Here is a 20,544-nt window from a genome sequence, read left to right on the forward strand (position 1 = left end):
CCAATAAAGCCAGAGAAGCCAGAGAACCTAGAGTTGGCCATGTTAGACAAAGACAGGCCATAGCTAGACATTTGAGAGTCAGACATCACCATGGCTGTGTAGGGCTTTTTAGTTGGCTTTTCTCTCTACCTAGAATACTCCTCCTGAGTCTGTGTGGCTCACTCTCTTGGTTTTGTACAAACGTCATCTTCTTAGTGAGGCCTACATCCATCACCACCTGTAATCCCTTCAATCCCTTTATCTTGTTCTGTTTTCTCCAAATCATATCACTTTTCAATAGTAGCAGCCCTCACTATTTGAACTTCCATCATCTAAATATATGCTATTAAGAACTGTAAAAACTTCTGCTTCCCTCACAGGTGTGAAAACCTGAGTTCTAACCCCAGAACATACATAAAAAAGAGCCTGGTGTAACTAGTGGAAACTCATGAACTTTAGACCAACAGCTATGGAGCCTCCATGGGATTAGACTAGGCCCTCTGCATAAATTTGTATAGCTTGATCTGCTTAAGGGGCCCCCTGGCAGCAGGATCAGGATCTATCCATGGTGCATGAACCTACTACCTATGGTGGGACACCTTGCAGAGCCTTGATGCAGGGGAAGGGGCTTAGTCCTGCCTCTGCTGAATATACCAGGCTCTTCTGACTCCCCATGGGAGGCCTTACTTTGTTGGAGGAGGGAATGAGGGGTAGGTTGGGGGGGGGGGAGGCTGGAGGAGTGGGAAGAGGGAAGAGGGGGACCTGTGGTTGGTATGTAAAATGAATAAAAAAATTCCTTAATTAAAAAAAAAAAAAAGAGCCTGGTATAGTGGTGTGCACTTGTAATCCTAGTGTTGGAGAGGCAGAAACAGAAGAATCCCTGGAGCTTATTGATAGCCAACCTAACCTATTTAGAGAGTGCTAGGCCATTGAACAGAGAAATTCTGTCTTTAAAAAATTAAGAGTAGACAACTTTGAGGAACAATATCCAGGGTTGTCCTCTGGCACAAACACATGTGTGCACACACCCTTTCCAATACACAAACACCTTCTATTCCAAATGCTCTCTGCGGCTGGGTATGTAGTTCTATCTCTGGCGCTGCAAAAAACAAACAAAAAACCCCAAATGCACCATCTGGGTGGTAAGCTGGCTAAAAGGCACCTGCACATGTAGGTAGACAGCACACAAGAGGGGTACAGTCAGGTCTGGCCCCTTTCAAGCATGCTACATGACTATTCTCCTCTTTCTACCCTTCCACAAAGATTTAGCTTCCACGAGTTCCAATACTGGCTTGCTGAAGGTACAGAGGACACTACCATCTTGGGTCCAATTTCAGGATCATTTTTAATACCCTTAATCTTATTTATGTAGCTGTACTCTCACAGGGCTACACCTGGCCTGGGTGCCAGAGACTAGCACCTAGTTCTAATCCATCTTCTGTTTTAGCAGAAACCTTTTGTTTCTCCTGTTGCCCTATGAGAATCTTGTCTGGGAGTCTCTCAAAGATACAAAGGCAAAACTCATCAGTTCCGGAAACCTGGAAAACTGTGGTACCTGATAACTGAGGAGTTTGCACTTGGCATTGTATTTCTGGAAGCTTCTTTCAGGTTGTTTTGAGGATATGGAAGTCAGCTGGCTAGACTGTAAACACAGAGAAGACTAAAGATGCCCTGGGTGAAGGAAGGGGTTTCAGTCTTTAGAGACTGGACTCTCCCGCAGCTGCTAACGGCTAAAGTCATTCTTAAGGTGCCTCTGAGTTCTCTTTCCTCGTGAACTCACACATCTGTGCTGCAACACTTAGCGACATATTTATCTATTTTTCTTTCTTTCTTTTTTTTTTTTTTTTTGGTGGAGCTGAGGATATTTATCTATTTTTCTTTTTCTTTTTTTGTAGAGCTGAGGATATTTATCTATTTTTAAGCTTTAATTGTATGTGTAAGGGTGCTTTCCTGCACGTGGTTCTGTGTTCTATGTTATGTGCAGTGACTGCAAAGGCCGGAAGAGGTGCCTGATCCCCTGGGACTTGGGAGCCACCAGGTGGGCATTGAGGATGGAACCCAGGTCCTCTGGAAGTGCTCTTAATTACTAAGCCATCTCTTAAGCCACTTACCTATTTTTTAAATTTAATTTTTAAAGGTTGTATATGCACGTGCTTGTGTGTTTAGTGTCCACGTGGTGCGTGCACAGGTGTGAGGAGGCCACAGGCGCCCTGCTCTATTCCTCTCTGCCTCATCCTCTTACGTGCACAGGTGTGAGGGGGCCACAGGCGCCCTGCTCTATTACTCTCTGCCTCATCCTCTTACGTGCACAGGTGTGAGGGGGCCACAGGTGCCCTGCTCTATTCCTCTCTGCCTCATCCTCTTACGTGCACAGGTGTGAGGGGGCCACAGGCGCCCTGCTCTATTACTCTCTGCCTCATCCTCTTCGGCAGAAGCTCTCACTGAACTTGGAGCTAGGCTGGCGGGTACAACATGGCCTCCCAGTTGTGCAGCAAGCACCCTTACCACTGAGCCTTCGCCTCTCCAGATGCCCACTCCCTACTCTACAGGACATTTTCAGCACAGAGGAAACAAGTGTTTAATGCCATAGGATCATTACAGAACATAAAAATACTTATTAATGAATATTAATGTCTTTCAAGCTGGGCTTCTGTTATTTTAAAATACTTGTTTTTGAGTTAGGTCCTTACTGTACAGCCCAGGCTAACATAAAACTCTCAATCTTCCTGCCTTGGTCTCTTGCTCTCCCCCATCCCCTCCCACTGTGGTGTGAATTACCAAATATGGTAGTTGCCCAGAGCAAGGGATGAAGGACAGACAGCTGGGGAAGAATAACAGTTAACAAAGTGAAGTCTCTTCTGTGGAGTGATGACAAAGTGCTGCTGACTGCACTGCTGACAACACTGTAGCAGTGCCTCAGGCTGGGTGTCCCAAGTGGCAAGCTGAATGGGATCTGAATTATAGTCCAGTAAATATGTTATTTAAAACAGTATGCTATATTTATGCTGCATGTGGTAGTGTATGTCTTTTACCTCATTACTTAGGAGGTGGAGGCAGGCAGACCTCTGAGAGTTTCAGGCCAGTCTGGGTTACATACTGAGACCCTGACTCAAGAAACAAAACAATCAAACAAGCAACAATAACAAAAATTCCACTGTGATAGGGGCTGGAGAGATGGTCCAGTGGTTAAGAACATTGGCTGCTCTTTCAGAAGACCCTAGTTTGATTCAAAGCACCCACATGGCAGCTAATAATTATCTGTCACTCCAGTTCCAAGGGATCCAATGCCTTCCTCTGGCCTTCGAGAGCACTGCACACACGGTGCACAGACATACATAAAATAAAAACAAGGAAAGGAAAAGAGCTCTTAACCCTGAGCTATCTCTTGCCCTACCAAAGTCTTTAATGTGGACTACAAAGCATTTAAAATCGTATGTGTCGAAGACAGAAGAGTCTGGCAGGAGGAAACCAGGTCACTGAGGGTGTGCCTGGAAGGAAGGGCCTGTGTCATCTTAGTCTCTTCCTTTCTCTCTCCCTGCTGGCTGCACTTTCTCCTTTCCTATGTCCACAGCCCACAAAGGATCGGATCTCTGAAGGGTGAGTCAAATGTATTTTCACTTCCTCTAATCTTATCTTAGTATTTTGTCACAGTGATGGAAAGCTGACGAACACAGGTGGTTATGTGGGCTGTAGCATGAAGTTTCACTCATGGTTGCACCGATATTTTCAGCGCAAGTATCAACTCACAGCAAGTGACAAATAATACCACAGCATTACATGGTATAATGACTGTGACTCATATCCTTGAACAGTGTCTGAGGGAGCTCATTTTTAATACTATTGTGCAATTAGAATGGAAAGCTCCTTAAAGGCAGGGATTTTTATTTATTTATTTATTTATTTTGGTTTTTCAAGACAGGGTTTCTTTGTATAACAGCCCTGGCTGTCCTGGAACTCATTCTGTAGCCCAGGCTGGCCTCGAACTCACAGGGATCCTCCTGCCTCTGCCTCCCGAGTGCTGGGATTAAAGGCATGTACGCCACCACTACCTCACTTGTGAATAAATTCATGCCCAATATGTAATAAAATATCAATCAATATTTACTAAATAAATCAACAAATAGGTGATCAAAAATGAATGCAGTAACACCTGTAATTATTTTCAGCTGCTTGGAAATAAAGTAACTTAAATATTCAGGATATTTATAGTTTTTGGTATAATCACAGATTTTACAGAATGTCAAATATTTAATAGGAAGATGAAATTATTTCCTTCGGCAAGAGCATTTAATGACAGGAAGAGCAAAAGCAGCAGAGAAAGTTCAAAACTATAGCATGTGTTTGCATGTGTCAGAGGAAGCAGCCCTGACCTGGAACAAGGAAGCACTGGACAGGACAACAAGCACTCAGAGCTGTACTTCACAGGCTTGCTTTCCCACCTACAGTGTTTAGCAGCAGTCCACGGGCTTTGGAGCACAAAGAAGAACAGGGAATGAGACTGTGTCTTAAGACGTAAGAGGAATTCCTCAGGAGTGATGGAAGTTTTGAAGTTAAAATTTTTTTAGAGAAGGTAGTGGTGGTGCATATCTTTAATCCCAGCACTTGGGAGGCAGAGACAGGTGGATCTCTGAGTTTGAGGCCAGCCTGGTCTACAGAGCTATTTCTAAGATAGCCAGGGCTACACAAAGAAACCCTGTTGCAAAAAACAAACCACCAAAAACCAAAAACCAACAACAACAACAACAACAAAAAACAAACCCCCCAAAAACAAAAAACCCACCACCACCACCACCACCACCACCACCACCACCACCACCACCACCACCACCACCACCAAAATTAGGCTTATTTTATGTGTATAAGCGTTTTGCTGGCATCTGTGTATGTGTACCATGTGCATGCCTGGTGCCCACGGAGATCATAGGAAGGCATCAGATTCTCTAGAACAGAAGTTAAAGATGGTTGTGAGCCACCATATGGGAACTGAACTCATCTCTTCTGGAAGAACAAGAAGTGCTCTTTATTAACTGCTGAGCCATCTCTTCAGCTGGAAAAGTTTTAAAATTATTTTTATTGTTGAGCATGGTGGCACACACCTTTAATCCTGGCACCCTGAAGGCAGAGGCAGGTGGATCTGTGAGTTTGAGGCAGCCTGCTCTACATAGTGAGACATCCAATGCTACATAGAGATACCTTGTCTCAAAAAAAAATTTTTTTTAAATTTCTTTTGGTTAAGCATATATGTGAGTCTGTATATATGTGCACATGGCTAAGGAAGCCGGAGGTGTTGGATTCCCTGAACCTACCTGGAGTTTATAGGCAGATGTGAGCTGCCTGACATGAATAATGGGAACAGAACTCAGGTTCTCTGAAAGAGCAGTACGTGTTCTTGTTGTTGTTTGAGGCAACATAGGTCTCTCTATGTAGACCAGGCTGGACTTGAATTCACAGTCCACAGAGATCTGCCTGTCTCTGACTTTCAAGTGCTGTGTTCAAAGGTGTGTCCACCACACTAGGTTAGTGCATGCTCTTAACTGACTCATCTTTCCAGTCAGTTGTGAGCCACTATGTGGGAATCAAACCCAAGTTCTCTGGAAGAGCAACCAGTGCTCACAATGACTGAGCCATCTCTTCAGCTGTAGGTTTTTTTTTTTTTTTTTCTTTTTCTTTTTCTCTTTGAGCTGAGGATTGAACCTTACCTTGTGCTTGCCAGGCAAGCGCTCTACCACTGAGCTAAATCCCCAACCCTAGCTGTAGGTTTTAATGAAGGTCATTTAGTACAATAAATACCACAAAGCAGGAAAGCTAGCTAATAAAGTATGCTGGTTTGTAGGGAATCACCATATAGTTCTTGGAGGTTTTTTTTTTTTTTTTGGAGCTGAGGATCGAACCCAGGGCCTTGTGCTTGCTAGGCAAGCACTCTACCACTGAGCTAAATCCCCAACCCAGTTCACTGAGTTTTTTGTTTTTGTTTATTTATTTGTTTTTTGTTTTTTTTTTGGAGACAGGGTTTCTCTGTAGCTTTGGAGCCTGTCCTGGACTAGCTCTGTAGCCCAGGCTGGCCTCAAACTCACAGAGATCCACCTGCCTCTGCCTCCCAAGTGCTGGGATTACAGGCGTGCGCCACCACCTCCCGGCTAGTTCACTGAGTTTTTAATGAATGAGACTCAGCAAATACACTATCCTCAAGTTGAAGGATTCAATCGTTATTTAACCACTAAAGAGGCACTTTGGAATCTCACTAAGCTCCAGGGAGTCGTCATTAGGAAGGATTGATCAGTTAAGGAAGATCTGGGAATAGAGTTTAATTAAATATAAATTACATACTCTTTGGTTTCCAATCTCAGCTCTGCCACTGCCACTTAATAATTAGGTGGAGACAGGTAAATTCCTAAATGCTTTTTAGTTAGTTTCTCTCTTTTTTTGAATTCAAGAATATTTAGGAGTCCAAATATTTGCAAAATACGTTGAATTCCTTGAGAACACAGAATTAAATGTAAGAAACGTTACGTGTGAGGGCTACCTAGATTACAAAATACTCCAGTAAATTTTAAATTGCTAAGACTAAAATAATAATCTATAAATAATCTGTAAACCTCCAAAAGTGCTTCCCTAATCCAGAAATCAGAGGACTAAGAATGGAACAGCCATCTTCCTTTACGATGCTGTCTGCGTCACTGATGCTAACTGATATGATTAAGCAGGCAGCAGAGAAGGATCATTTTGTTCTTCAAGACAAAATATAAAGAAACTGAGGACCTTAGTTAGAGGCGGAACTGGGACTCTGTATGTCTCATCAGCTCAGCTGCTCCTCCACAGAAAAGGGGTGGCTCAGGGAATGTCTATAGCTGGAACAGGGAAAATCACTGTCTAGCTTCCCCAGGCCCTGAGCACTCACCTGCAGCTTCACGGCAATGACAACTGAGTTAAGATCTTTGTCCATTTCTTTGAGCATAACAAGTTTCTTCAGGGTCAAGCTGAATAGCCTAGAAAAATACAGAGAAAGAAGGTCTGTTAAATATAAGAACTTTCGTGAAGGTAACGTCTACCATGAGAATCTGCTTTACTTAAAGTACTACTGTGAGAAGGCCACTCAAGGTAAAAGAGCCTTAGCCTGTATGTCTGCAAAGTGTTAAAGGTGTATCATTCTGTGGACTTTAGGGGATGTCTATATATCTCAAGTCCAAACCCGCAGTTTACCACTGTTAATGTGGAGCAGTTTCAGGAGAACCTAGGAGGCAGAGACATGGTTATTTAGTTCTTCCCTACCTGCCACCTAAGCATATCTGAAATATTTATACATGTAAATCTTAGCAACACAGAGAACAACCACACACACACACATAACACACACACACACACACACACACACACACACACACACACAAACACACAAAGTAAAAAGAGATACTTGCTAAAGTTTAAGTATTCAGGGTCTCGAGAAAGGATTTTAGAGCTAACTGCAAAATACTTCAGAATAATACAAAAGCAGATAAAACCAATATGATAAAATTTTAATAAATGTTCCATTGAGGAGAGGAACAATACAGAAGCACATTAACCCTTTCTGCCTTTTTGTAGGATTTTAAATTTTCATAGGAATAGTAACAAAAGCTAGGTAACTTTTTGGGGTAAAAGAGAATAAAGAAAGTTTTACTCCACAAATATTAACATGCACTCTACTAGGGTCAAAGTAATTAAAGCACCATGGTAACATGTAAAGAATAAACAGAGGCTGGGCAGTGGTGGCACACACCTTTAATCCCACCACTTGGGAGGCAGAGGCAGGCAGATCTTTGTGATCTACAGAGTGAGATCCAGGAAAGGCGCAAAGCTACACAGAGAAACCCTGTCTCAAAAACAAAACAAAACAAAACAAAGCCAAGCGGTGGTGGCACACATCTGTAATCCCAGCACTTGGGAGGCAGAGGCAGGTGGATCTCTGTGAGTTCGAGGCCAGCCTGGTCTACAGAGCTAGTCCAGGACAGGCTCCAAAGCTACAGAGAAACCCTGTCTCGAAAAACCAAAAAACAAAACCAAAAAACAAAAAAACCAAACAAACCCACAAACAAACAAGCAAACAAACAAACAAACAAACAAACAAAAAAAAAAAGAGGGGGTTGGGGATTTAGCTCAGTGGTAGAGCAATTGCCTAGCAAGTGCAAGGCCCTGGGTTCGGTCCTCAGCTCCAAAAAAAATAAATACATAAAAATAAACAGAAGGATCAATGGCAAGGAACAGACTCTGAAATTAGACCTATGCATATACAGAATTTACCGTAGGCAGATGAATTACTCAATTAATAGCATACTGGAAGACTGGGTATATGAACAAAAACAATGACATATCAAAGGCAGATCCATGAGTTAAGTAAAACAAAGAAAGCAATCAAGTCACAAAGTTCCGGAAGAAAATATTACTTAAACAAACAAACAAACAAACAAACAAACAAATAAAAAACAAAACAAAACAAAAAACCAACCCAAACCAGGTGTGGTTTTAATCCCAACACTTGGAAGGCAGAGGCAGGAGGATCTCTGTCACTTCAATGACAACCTGATCTACAGAGTGAATTCCAGGACAGCCAGGACTACATAGAGACCCTGTCTCAAGACAACAACAAAAATAAACCCAGAGTATAAAAAGCCCTTGAAAACATGCCACCTACATGCCTTTAATCTCAGTATTGAGAAAACAGAGGCAAGTCTACTTCTGTGAGTTTCAGGCCAGCCGGGAATATATAGCAAGACCCTGTCTTAAAAAAACCAAGGGACAAATTGAAAAGCATGTCACCCAAATCAGAACTCATATAGGAACTGACTGGCCAACCCATTTAAAATAAAAAAGATTCCATATAGAAAATTAAATGAAACAGAAATTAACAATCACAAGATTTCATTTTTTAAAAGCTAAACTAAAGCATGGTGGCGCACACCTACAATCCCAGCACTGGAAAGGCAGAAGCAGTCTGATCTCTGTGAGTTCAAGGCCAGCCTGGTCTACAAAGAGTTCTAGACAGCTAGAGCTGTTAAACAGTCTGTCTCAAAGAACCAAAACCAAACACAAAGACAAAGCCAACCCAAAAAAGTATTTGCAATAAAACACAAAACTTCCCAAATTAAAATTGACATAAAGCTGGGCGGTGGTGGCACACGACTTTAATCCCAGCACTTGGGAGGCGGAGGCAGAGCCAGGCAGATTTCTGTGAGTTCGAGGTCAGCCTGGGCTACCAAGTGAGTTCCAGGAAAAGGTGCAAAGCTACACAGAAAACCCTGTGCAAAAACTGGGGCTGGAGAGGTGGCTCAGAGGTAAAGAGCACTGGCTGTTTTTCCAGAGGTCCTGAGTTCAATTCCCAGCCTGGTGCCCTCTTCTGGCATGTAGACAGAACACTGTATGTGTAATAAATAAATAAATCTAAAAAAGAAATTAAAAAGGTGAAGTGCAAATGTGAATTTATTAAGAACTTGTAGATTTTCAACACTGTACACAAAACTCCTTTGTTACAAATAAATATTTATAAAATAAAAAAAGGCAAAAACTGACAAGCAATGGTGGTACACACTTTTTACTCTAGCACTTGGGAGGCAGAGGCAGTTGGATCTCTGAGTTCAAGGGCAGACTGTTCTACAAGATGAGTTCTAGGACAGCCAGGGCTACATAGAAAACCTGGTTTCAAAACCCTGTATCCCTACCTGACCCCCACACAAAACCTAGGGACAAAGGCAGGGTAGTAAGACAGAAACTGAGCACTTCTCTGTTGGGCTGCCAGAGACGGGACTTAAAGCAATCTCAGGGATATTTTTCTTAGATGAATTTGTATTGTGTGTGTGTGTGTGTGTGTGTGTGTGTGTGTGTGTGTGCGCGCGTGTGTGTATGCATGCATGCATGCATGCGTGCGCCTATTATGGCATGTGTTCAGGTACCTGCAGAGGCCATAAGACTCCCCTAGAGCTGGAGTTACAGCTGCCTGATGTTGGAGCTGGGATGCAGCTTGGGTCCTCTGGAGAGCAGCAAGTACTCTGAATCGCTGCACTGGCTCTCCAGCCCCAATCCTCAGTTTTTACATAGGTATAAGAATATTCATGTCCTTGACCTAGCAATAGACATTGACTAAGAATATAAACAGAACAGTCCACACAGAGAATTGGTTAATAAACCTTATATGTATATAAGAGATAACATGCATTATAGTGGAGGATGATTTCAGTCTATAAATATTAAAGAATACACTGTAATAGCTATGGTATGATCCCATTTTGTTAAATTTTACTCAATTTTTACACAAATGAAAATTATTCAAATAATTTAGATGGTGGCAACTACTGGTAGATTTATCTTATTTTTATTTTGAGATTTTTTTGGTATTACTTCCATTTTTTTAAATAACAATATCTATTTTTCTTTTACTTTATTTCCTTTTTTTCTTTGACTGACTGTTTTTGAGTCAAAGTCTTACCATGTAACCTTGGCTAGCTTGGAACTCACTACGTAGCATAGGCTGGCTTCAAACTCATAAGAGATCCTGCCTCTGCCTCCCAAATGCTAGTATCAAAGACAGGTTCTATACCAATCACATCTGGCGACAATATCTATTTTTCTCACCAGAAAGATCTATTTAACTTTAGGAGAGATTTTTTTTTTAATTAAGAAAAGTTTTTCATTCATTTTACATACCAATTAAAAATCCCCCTCTCCGCTCCTTCTGCCCCTCTCCCCCCCGCCCCAGCTTCCCCCTCCTACCCCATCCCACACTGCCCCACACAAGAAGGCAAGGCCTCCCATGGGGAGGCACATCCAGTAGAGGCAAGTCCAAGTGCCCTTTCCCCTGCCTCAAGGCTGCATGAGGTGTCTCATAGAGATTTTTGTTTGTTTGTTTTGAGACAAGGTTTCTCTGTAGCTTTGGAACCTGTCCTGGAACTCGCTTTGTACACCAGGCTGGCCTCGGACTCACAGAGATCCACCTGCTTCTGCCTCCTCAGTGCTGGGATTACAGGCGTGCGCCACCACTACCCGGCATCATAGAGATTTTTAAAAACAGTGATAATTGGGGCTGGAGAGATGGCTCAGTTATTAAGAGCACCGTTTTTTGTTTTTTTTTGTTTGTTTGTTTGTTTTTCTTTTTTCTTAATTTCTTTTTTTTTTTTTTTTTTTTTTTTTTTTTTACCCGAGACAGGGTTTCTCTGTGTAGCTTTGCGCCTTTCCTGGAACTCACAGAGATCCGCCTGGCTCTGCCTCCTCAGTGCTGGGATTAAAGGCGTGTGCCACCACTGCCCAGCCTTTTTTTTTGAGACAGGATTTCTCTGTGTAGCCCTGGCTGTCCTGTAACTCACAAAGATCCACATGCCTCTGACTCCCAAGACTGCCTGGCAGCACTGGTCCTTTTGTTTTGCAGAGGACCTGGGTTGTCCAGCACCCATGTGGTGGCACAACCTTCTATAACTCTAATTTCAGAGATCTGATGCCCTCTTCTGACTTCCATGGGTGCCAGGCACACACATGGTTCATACACATACACACAAACAAAACAATCATACACACAAAATACAATAAATAAACCTTTAAAAAAATTAAATAATGGCAACTACTGCAACTGAATGACAGGAGCATGGTGCATTACTATACTATCAGCCCTAGTCTCAAAATTCATTGTTCCTCTGGAGAGTGAAAAGAACAGGCTGGTTAAAAGTTAGAGGGCCAGAATTGATTAGAAGATACTTAAGCCGGGCGCTGGTGGCGCACCCCTGTAATCCCAGCACTCGGGAGGCAGAGCCAGGTGGATCTCTGTGAGTTCGAGGCCAGCCTGGTCTACAAGAGAGAGATCCAGGACAGGCTCCAAAACTACACAGAGAACCCTGTCTTGAACCCCCCCCCCCCAAAAAAAAAGATACTTAAAATTAATTCAAAGCCCATTCATGCAAACAAAGAAGGGTTGGAGAGATGCTCAGTGGTTAAAAGTGCTTCCAGAAGACCACACCAGGTCAGTTCCCAGGCCCTATGTTGGCAACCTCTGCATACTCAGGGACTCACCTCTGTTACACTTTTTATAAAACTACCAACAAGAGCTGCTGGGGCTATAGCTCGGTGGCAGAGCACTTGCTTAGAATGTGCAAGGCCCTGGGTTCAGCCTCTAATACACAACGGAATGGAGAAATGAGTCTGAGGAATCCTGTTTATCCATATCATCACCAACACTGGCTGTCTATTTTTCTTTATGACAGGTATTGAATGAAGTATCCTACTGTGCTTTAGTCTGCTTTACCTGATGATTAATGGTACTGAGTATCTTTTCATATGTGTCTTCTTTGGTAAAACATCTATTCAAATTTTTTTCCCATTTTAGAATTGTGTTGTTTCATTATTGGCTCTTAAGTTCTTCGTTTTTTTTAAAAAAAAAAACATTCTGAATACCAATCTTTTCTCTGAAAATGGCCCTTTTTGTTTTTTTGTTTTTGTTGTGTTTTGGTTTTTGAGACAGGGTTTCTCTGTGCAGCCCTAGCTGTCCTGGAACTCACTCTGCAGACCAGACAGTTCTCAAATTCACAGAGATCCACCTACATCTGCCTCCCGAGTGCTGGGATTACAGGCATATGCTCGACAATGGCATTTTAATATTAATAAATGGGTGGAGAAGAGAATGGAAAAAATATCCTCAATGTATTGAGAGAAAATAATTGTAGATATAATTGTATATATAGATAAATTATATTGTAGTGGATAGCTGGTCTGTCTATGACCTTGTAACACCCTAGAGATGTAGCAGGTAACTGTCCTACCTACCTATGACATTGAAGTTCCTGCCCCTGGGGCATGGCTCTGGGCTACCCTTAAGACCTGAGATGCACTTAGGTCTTTCTCTAGCTCGAGGGCTGGATAGTGCAGTCTGTCTTAGTGTCAGAACAGCATTGGACTGTACCTCAGTTTTCCAGGACCTATAATAAATCTCCTATGCTGTAATGAGTTTTTCCCCCAATAAATTCCTTCACCCTTGGGGTTGGGGATTTAGCTCAGTGGTAGAGTGCTTGCCTAGCAAGCGCAAGGCCCTGGGTTCAGTCCTCAGCTCTGGCAAAAAAATAAAATAAAATAAAATTCCTTCACCCTTTAAGCAGACTCTGGGTTTCTCGCACTAATATATTTCAGGAATGACAGCTAATTAAAAAAATTTTTTTTCAGGAGTTGGGGATTTAGCTCAGTGGTAGAATGCTTGCCTAGCAAGTGTAAGGCTCTGGGATCCATCCTCAGCTCAAAAAAAAAAAAAATTTTTTTTTCCAGATAACCATAATTGAGAGTTTACTACCAAATAACTCTCATTAATGTATTCTAATTATGTATACTATATAGCAATATCAATTACTTAAAATAATACGCAGTTACTGTTATTATCTCATTGTTTCTGTGTGTCATACATTCAGAAGCAGCTAAGCTGAATGGTCCTGCTCAAGGTCTCTGTGAGGCAGTGTTTTGTTACTTAGGGCTACAGCCTTCTAAGTTAAAAGTCGGCAGAGGGTTGCCAAAATGGGTGCGGGAGCTGAACTGTGTTAGTCTTCTGGAAGAGCTCCAAGTACTCCTAACTACTGCCCATCATGGGCTGGAGAGATGGCTCAGTGGTTAAGAGCACTGGCTGCTTTTCCAGAGGTCCCAGGTTCAATTTCCAGCACCCACACGACAGTTTACAATGGTCTGTAGCTCTAATTCCAGGGGATCTGGCACCTTCACAGACACACATGCATGTAAACTACCAATAAAAATAAGTAAATCTTAAATAAAAAGCAAAAATCATAACAGCATAAAAACAACACTATCTGTATACACAGCAAATGTGCAGTGGAGGAAAGTGACACTTGAATGGAAATTGACTAATGCCTTATTTTAAAGTTAATTTTACTTATGTATGTGTACCTGTGTGAGAGTATGTGTAGGATATATGTGCTTGAATGGAGGTGCCTGAGGAGGCTAGATGAGTCTGTGGAGCTGGAGATACAGGCAGTTGTGAGTCACTAGACATGGGTAGTGGGAACCAAACTCCAGCCTTCTAGAAGAGCAGCAAGTAAATGCCAATGAGCCATTCCTCCTGCCTTTAGATTAACTTTAAATTCTTTATTAATATTCAACTCATTTGACAGCAACCACTCAGAAAATAAAAATTCAAAGTCTATCTTTTAAACTTACAGATTAGAAAAATGAATGAGAGAAAATCAATTCAAAAGTAAACAAAAAGACAAACTGGAAGTATCATTAAGAGAGCAGCTCTATGTCCACTAAAGTATAAATACATTAAACTCTAGACATTAATGATCCAGATATAGTATTAAAAAAAAAAACAACCAACCCCACAGCTCGACAGGTGTGGTGGCGCACACCTTTAATCCCAGCACTTGGGAGGGAGGCAGAGGCAGACAGATCTCTCTGAGTTTAAGGCCAGCCTGGTCTACAGAGTGAGTTCCAGGACAGTCAGGGCTACACAAAGAAACTCTGTCTTGAAAAACCAAACCAAAACCAAACCACCAACAACAAAAAGCCAAACAACCAAAGCAAAACAAAATTCAATGACTGTGGTAGCACACTTCTGTAGTCCCAGCACTAGGAGGCAGAGGCAGGCAGGTCTTTGATTTCAAGGCCAGCCTGGTTTATATAGCAAGTTCCAGGCCAGCCAGAGCTATAAAGTAAGATACTGTTTCAAGAACAAAATACAACAACAAAACACCTGAAGCCCTTTTAAATGCTCTAAGGAATAGATTGACTAAAATTAAAAAAAAAAAAAAAAACATGAAAAACTCATGGATCAAGGAAGAAATCCTAGTAGAAATCAGAAAATAGAAACAAATATTGAAGTTTTTTGTTTGTTTGTTTGTTTGTTTGTTTGCTTGTTTGAGACAGGGTTTCTCTGTGTAACAGCTCTGGCTGTCCTGGAACTGGCTTTGTAGACTAGGCTGGTCTTGAACTCACAGAGATCTGCCTGCTTCTGTCTCCCAGAGTGCTGGGTTTAAAGATGTGTGCCACCACCACCCAGCTTGGTGGCACATATCTCAAGTTGGAGCCCAGCCTGGTCTACAGAGAGAGTTCCAGTGCAGCTACACAGAGAAACCCTGTCTCAAAAACCAAACCAAGCTGGGGCGGTGGTGGTGCATGCCTTTAATCCCAGCACTCGGGAAGCAGAGGCAGGAGGATCTCTGAGTTTGAGGCCAGCCTGGTCTACAGAGCGAGATCCAGGAAAGGTGCAAAGCTACACAGAGAAACCCTGTCTCGAGAAACCAAAAAAACCAACCAACCAAACAACAACAACAAAAAAACCAAACCAAACCAACCTCCCCTCAAAAAAACAAAACCAAAAACCAAAAACCCCAAAACCCAAGAAAAAGATTGGCTTCACTCACTGCCACAGCCAAAGAAGGCTCAGGAACATGGTAAGAACAGTGTCGCTGTCTTCTCTTACATCCAACTAACTATACTGGCTGGGAACAGACATGAGTTGTATCAACTGTATATATGAATGTGAGTGTGACAGTGACTTTGCTGCTGGAAGGGTACTGGATGGTAACACTGCTTTACTAGAGGTGGTAAAGATGCCCTCCACCCACAACTGCTTTGCACATAGAATTTATGTAGTAGCCAAAGCCTTACATCTTTGTGTGCTTGCATTCAATTGTGATGAGTCACTGTATGTCAAGTTGGTAAGGGCCCTTTGTGCTGAGCACTGTGACAAACTAAGGTTGATGACAAGAGACTATGGGAATGGGTAGGACTCTAAACCATTCATGAGGAGAACCATTATGGGGTTGGTTGCAGTTGTGTAGTGGTTAAGGACTACCCAAAGAATCTCAATCCAGGGATGTCATTCAAGAGTACTTTTTTTTTTTTTTTTTTGGAGCTGAGGATCGAACACCCCCCAGCCCCCACCCCCAACGTGCGCCTTACATTTGCTAGGCAAGCACTCTACCACTGAGCTAAATCCCCAACCCCTCAAGAGTACTTTAAGTGCAAGAAATAAACAAAAAATTTGGCTCACCTTCTTAAAAAAGTTACTTGTCAAAATTGTGCTGTACTACTAAAGCAGTTCTTAGAAAAAACTAAAGTTTGTTATTATTACTTCATTTTACTAAAACAAGAAACAAACAAACAAATAACCCTCACTATATCGATCAGGCTGGTCTTAATCTCATTGCAATATTTTTGTCTCCTGCTTCTCTTTCCTGAGTGGTGGGATTACAGGAGTGTGCTACCATACCAGGATATCATGTTAATTTACTTTGTGTATGTATGAATGTGTGTACAAAGTTATACATGCATATACTCACATGTGGAAGTCAGAGGAAAGCCTCAGGTGAAATTCCTTAAGTGCTGTCCACTTAAAATTGATTTATTTATTGAAATAAGTTGTTCGCTGGCCTGGGGCTTGCCATATAGGATAGGCTGGCTGGTAAGCCCCATAGAGTCCTCCCCAATACTAGAGTCTAAGAATGTGACACCTGCCCTGGCTTTTATTTTTTCTGAGACAGGGTTTCTCTGTGTAGCCCAGACTTGATCTGTAGATCAGGCTGTCTTCAAACCCAGAGAAAAATTACCCAGGTAGAGCTGCAAACTTAGATGAATAAAACAGATAGCTAAAAAAGAAAAATGTAGTAGGGCAGTGGTGGCACGCGTCTTTAATCCCAGCACTTGGGAGGCAGAGCCAGGCAGATCTCTGTGAGTTCGAGGCCAGCCTGGTCTACAGAGTGAAATCCAGGATAGGCACCAAAACTGCACAGAGAAACCCTGTCTTGAAACAAAACAAAACAAAAATTTGGGTTGGGGATTTAGCTTAGTGGTCGAGCTCTTGCCTATTAAGCACAAGGCCCTGGGTTTGATCCTCAGCTCAAAAAAAAAAAAAAAAAATGTAGTAGAAATTATTAAGAAAGCTGAAGATATTTGCATATAAACATCATCAGTAATGATTAAAGACACTGGTTAGTTGAAGCAACTCTGAAAAAGAAAACACCAAGTTTGGATGATATTGATATGAAAATTCTACTAAATACTCTAAGAAAATTTTAACCCTATACACATTCTTCTAGGTGATCTGAAGAAAGGAACACATTCCAATTCTAAAAACTCAAGAGAACCTTACTGTGCCAATTTCACATCAGTGTAATAACTGAACTGAAAGAAACAAATGTCATTGTTTTCAGGGTAATGTATGAATGTTTATTTGGAAAATTCAAAAGAATCTCATTATCAGCTTTAATTGAATTTAATCAAGATTGCTAGATTTCTCAAAATCAACTCCATTTCTTATATTTTTGGTTAAGCCTAGACTTTAATGGCTAAGCCATCTTGTGGTATTGTGTTCCCCCAAATATTGTGCAGGCTAATAAACTTATCTGGGGTCAGAGAACAGGATGGCCACAATATTAAACATGAGGATAGTCAGTGGTAGCACACGCCTTTAATCCTAGCATTCCAGAGACAGAAAGAAATACCTCTGGATCTCTGAGTTCAAGGCCAGGCATGGTGACTCATGCCTTTAATCCCAGAAATCCAGCCTTTAATCCCAGGGAGTGATGGCAGAAAGTAGGAAGATATATAAGGCGTGAAGACCAGAAACTAGAAGCATTGGCTGATTAAGCATAGGCTTTTGAGTTCAGCTGAGACCCATTCTGGATGAGGACTCAGAGGCTTCCAGCCTGAGGAAACAGGATCACCTGAGGAACTAGCAAGGTGAGGTAGCTGTGGCTTGTTCTGTCTCTCTGATCCCCAGCATTCACCCCAATACCTGACTCAGGCTTGATTTTATTAATAACAGCTTCTAACAATTCTGTTACACCATCTCTCCAGCCTTGCTTCATTTCTAAATACCAGCAACAAAGAATTATAAAATGTAATAGAAAAAGATATAATTTACAAAGCAACAAAAAATAAGGCTCTTGGGGGATAAAACAATGCAATAGCAATAGTGAACAAGCATCACCATGTGCCTTATTAACTCTGTGCTACAGAAAAGGAAAGGGAGATGCAGAGATGTAGATTACCCAAGATGACCTTAAGCTCAGGAAAGTTGGCTCCGAAGCTTTTCCTCTTGACTACTCCTCCAAGTTGCCTCACTCTGCAACATGTGTCAGCTCTATGTGGAGCTATAAAGCTGTACTGCACACACAGAAGTAACAAAGTAAAGAGAGGCCATTTCTCGCATAAGGAAACGCTAGCATCTCAACTGTCCTCCTCTAAGCTGACATGAAAAGTAACACAACACTGATACAATTCCAACAGGACTTTCCACAGACATTACATTTAACATGTACAATCAAAGGCCAGACAGACAAACAAAAACCACTTTCGAAGAAGAGATAGGATAATCAGATTTATTGTACAGCAGCAGTAGTTGAGGAAGTTCAGTACACTGAACAAACCAAAGATTGTGGAAAAGAACACAATGCAAGTCTTACAGTAGAGAGAAATCTGACAAAAAGAGGAAGGCAGGGCCAGGAGTGGAGAAACAGACCTGTTCATCCCAGCATTCAGGAGGCAGAGGCAGGAAGATGATGAGGAGGGAGAGGAGAAAATGAAAGAGAAGAAGCAGTATTCAGTAACCAGGAAAAGGATAAACTTTAGAATATAGGACAGTATTCTTTTTAAAAATCGTATTATATTTTACCTAATTAATTATGTGTGCATGTTTGTGGGTTTATGTGTGCCACAGCATGCATATGGAGGTCAGAGGACAGAATCGGTGTTCTGCTACTACGGTGGGTCCTATGGACTGAACTCAGGTCATCAGGCTTTGCAGAAGGCAACATTAACTACTGAGCAATCTCACCAGTCCCAGACTGTCTGTCTGTCTGTCTGTCTTTCTTTCTTTCTTCCTTCCTTTCTTTCCTTCTCTCTCTCTCTCTCTCCCTCTCTCTCTCTCTCATTCTCTCTCCCTCTCCCTCTCCCTCTCCCTCTCCTCCTCCTCCTCCTCCTCCTCTTCCTTCTCCTCCTTTTTCTGAGACAAGGTTCTCTGTATAGATCTGGCTGTGAAGGAACTTGCTCTATAGACCAGGCTGGCCTCGAACTCACAGAGATCTACTTGCCTCTGTCTCCCAAGTGCTGGGACTAAAGGCATGTGCCACCACTGCCTGGATCCAGGACAATATTCTTATGACTTTGAGATAGTCTAAAAATAAGACATTGGAGACAATAAATTCAACTCTATGAAAATTAGAATTTTCTGCTCATCAGGAAATACCATACAAAGAATTAAGACAGTCATGACTTTGAAGAAGATATTTGAAATTTATTATGCTGACAAAATACATAGAATAATGGAGACTGGCAAATCAATAGAAGAATAGGCAAAAGACACAAGCAGTTTGTGCTTCCAAAAGAGGAAATGTAAATACATGGCTGATAAACATACAAAAATCAGGAAAATGCAAATTGAAATCAAATAACATTTTGTACCCACAAATTTGGCAAAATAAAATATGGGTGAGGATGTAGTACAATGGGACTCATATGCTGCTTGTGGGAGTATCGTCTGGTACAATCACTTTAGAAAACTATTAACCATCATCTTAGGAAGTTGAACATATGTGAAACCCATTATCCAGCAATTACACTCAATGGCTAGAAGGCACCAGGCTTGCTACTTTATCTCCCCACTTTGCCTCTGTGTCCTCATAGGTAAAATGAGCGTGTAATAACACCACCTCATGGGGCGGCCAAGGGACTCATGCATATAAGTGAGAACACTGTCTCCCATAGTAAGCACTCTCTCTATTCGACACTGCTTGCATCGTGCACACCAGAACCCTCACTTTGAGTGCCACAGAAGCAGCCCAAAAAGCCAAAGTGCAGCCATATAACTCAATGCTGCTCATCAGAATAAAAAAAAAAAAAATCAATGAATCAAGATTTCACTTTAATCTACAAAGTGAGATCCAGGACAGCCAGAGCTACACAGAGAAACCCTATCTGGAAAAACCAACAAGATTTCACTTTAAGTTGGGCGATGGTGGTGCACACCTTTGATCCCAGCACTAGGAAGGCAGAGGCAGGCAGATCTCTATGAGTTCGAGGCCAGCCTGGTCTACAGAGTAAGTTTCAAGACAGCCAGGACTATGAAGAAAAATCCTTTCTCAAAAAAAAAGAAAGAAAGATTTCATTTCAGCATCAATTTCTCTCTACACATAATACTGAGTAGAAAAAACAAACAACAAAACAAAACCAAGTTGGAGAAGACCATAGATAGAGTAGTACATGAAATCCAAAACCACAAGTAATTGTGTATGGACTCAAGGAGGTAAAACTTGAAAGGACTGAATGATTGATACATGAACAAAATGAAGTTGGGATGTTAAAGGAAACAAAGCAAGCAAGAATGCCTAAAGCTTGGGGAATGTAAAAAGGAAAACTGAAAGCTAGACTCTGCAGTGGGAACTTTGATTTTGCTTATGATGGGAGACACTGATGAATTATAAACAAGAAAAGCATTATATATAACAATTCACACAAGAGTACTCAGCTTAGGTGAATACTAGACCTCAGAGAGGATGATGGGATTGGGAAAATACACTGGTCAGAAGGCTAAGGCTGTGGTCCAGCTAAGACAGG

The 20,544-nt window shown here is 41.7% G+C and overlaps 1 protein-coding gene across 1 annotated transcript in view; it reads right to left on the reverse strand.

Moving 5' to 3' along the window:
* Pacs1 (phosphofurin acidic cluster sorting protein 1) overlaps positions 1–20,544 on the reverse strand; it is a 138,048-nt gene that overhangs the window by 33,320 nt on the left and 84,184 nt on the right. The window contains exon 2 of the mRNA XM_036201791.1: positions 6,878–6,965. Within this exon, the coding sequence (XP_036057684.1) occupies positions 6,878–6,965 (88 nt within the window). The remainder of the gene's footprint in view (positions 1–6,877; positions 6,966–20,544) is intronic.

Source organism: Onychomys torridus, chromosome 1, assembly GCF_903995425.1.
Source record: "Onychomys torridus chromosome 1, mOncTor1.1, whole genome shotgun sequence".
Taxonomy (NCBI): Eukaryota; Metazoa; Chordata; class Mammalia; order Rodentia; family Cricetidae; genus Onychomys; species Onychomys torridus.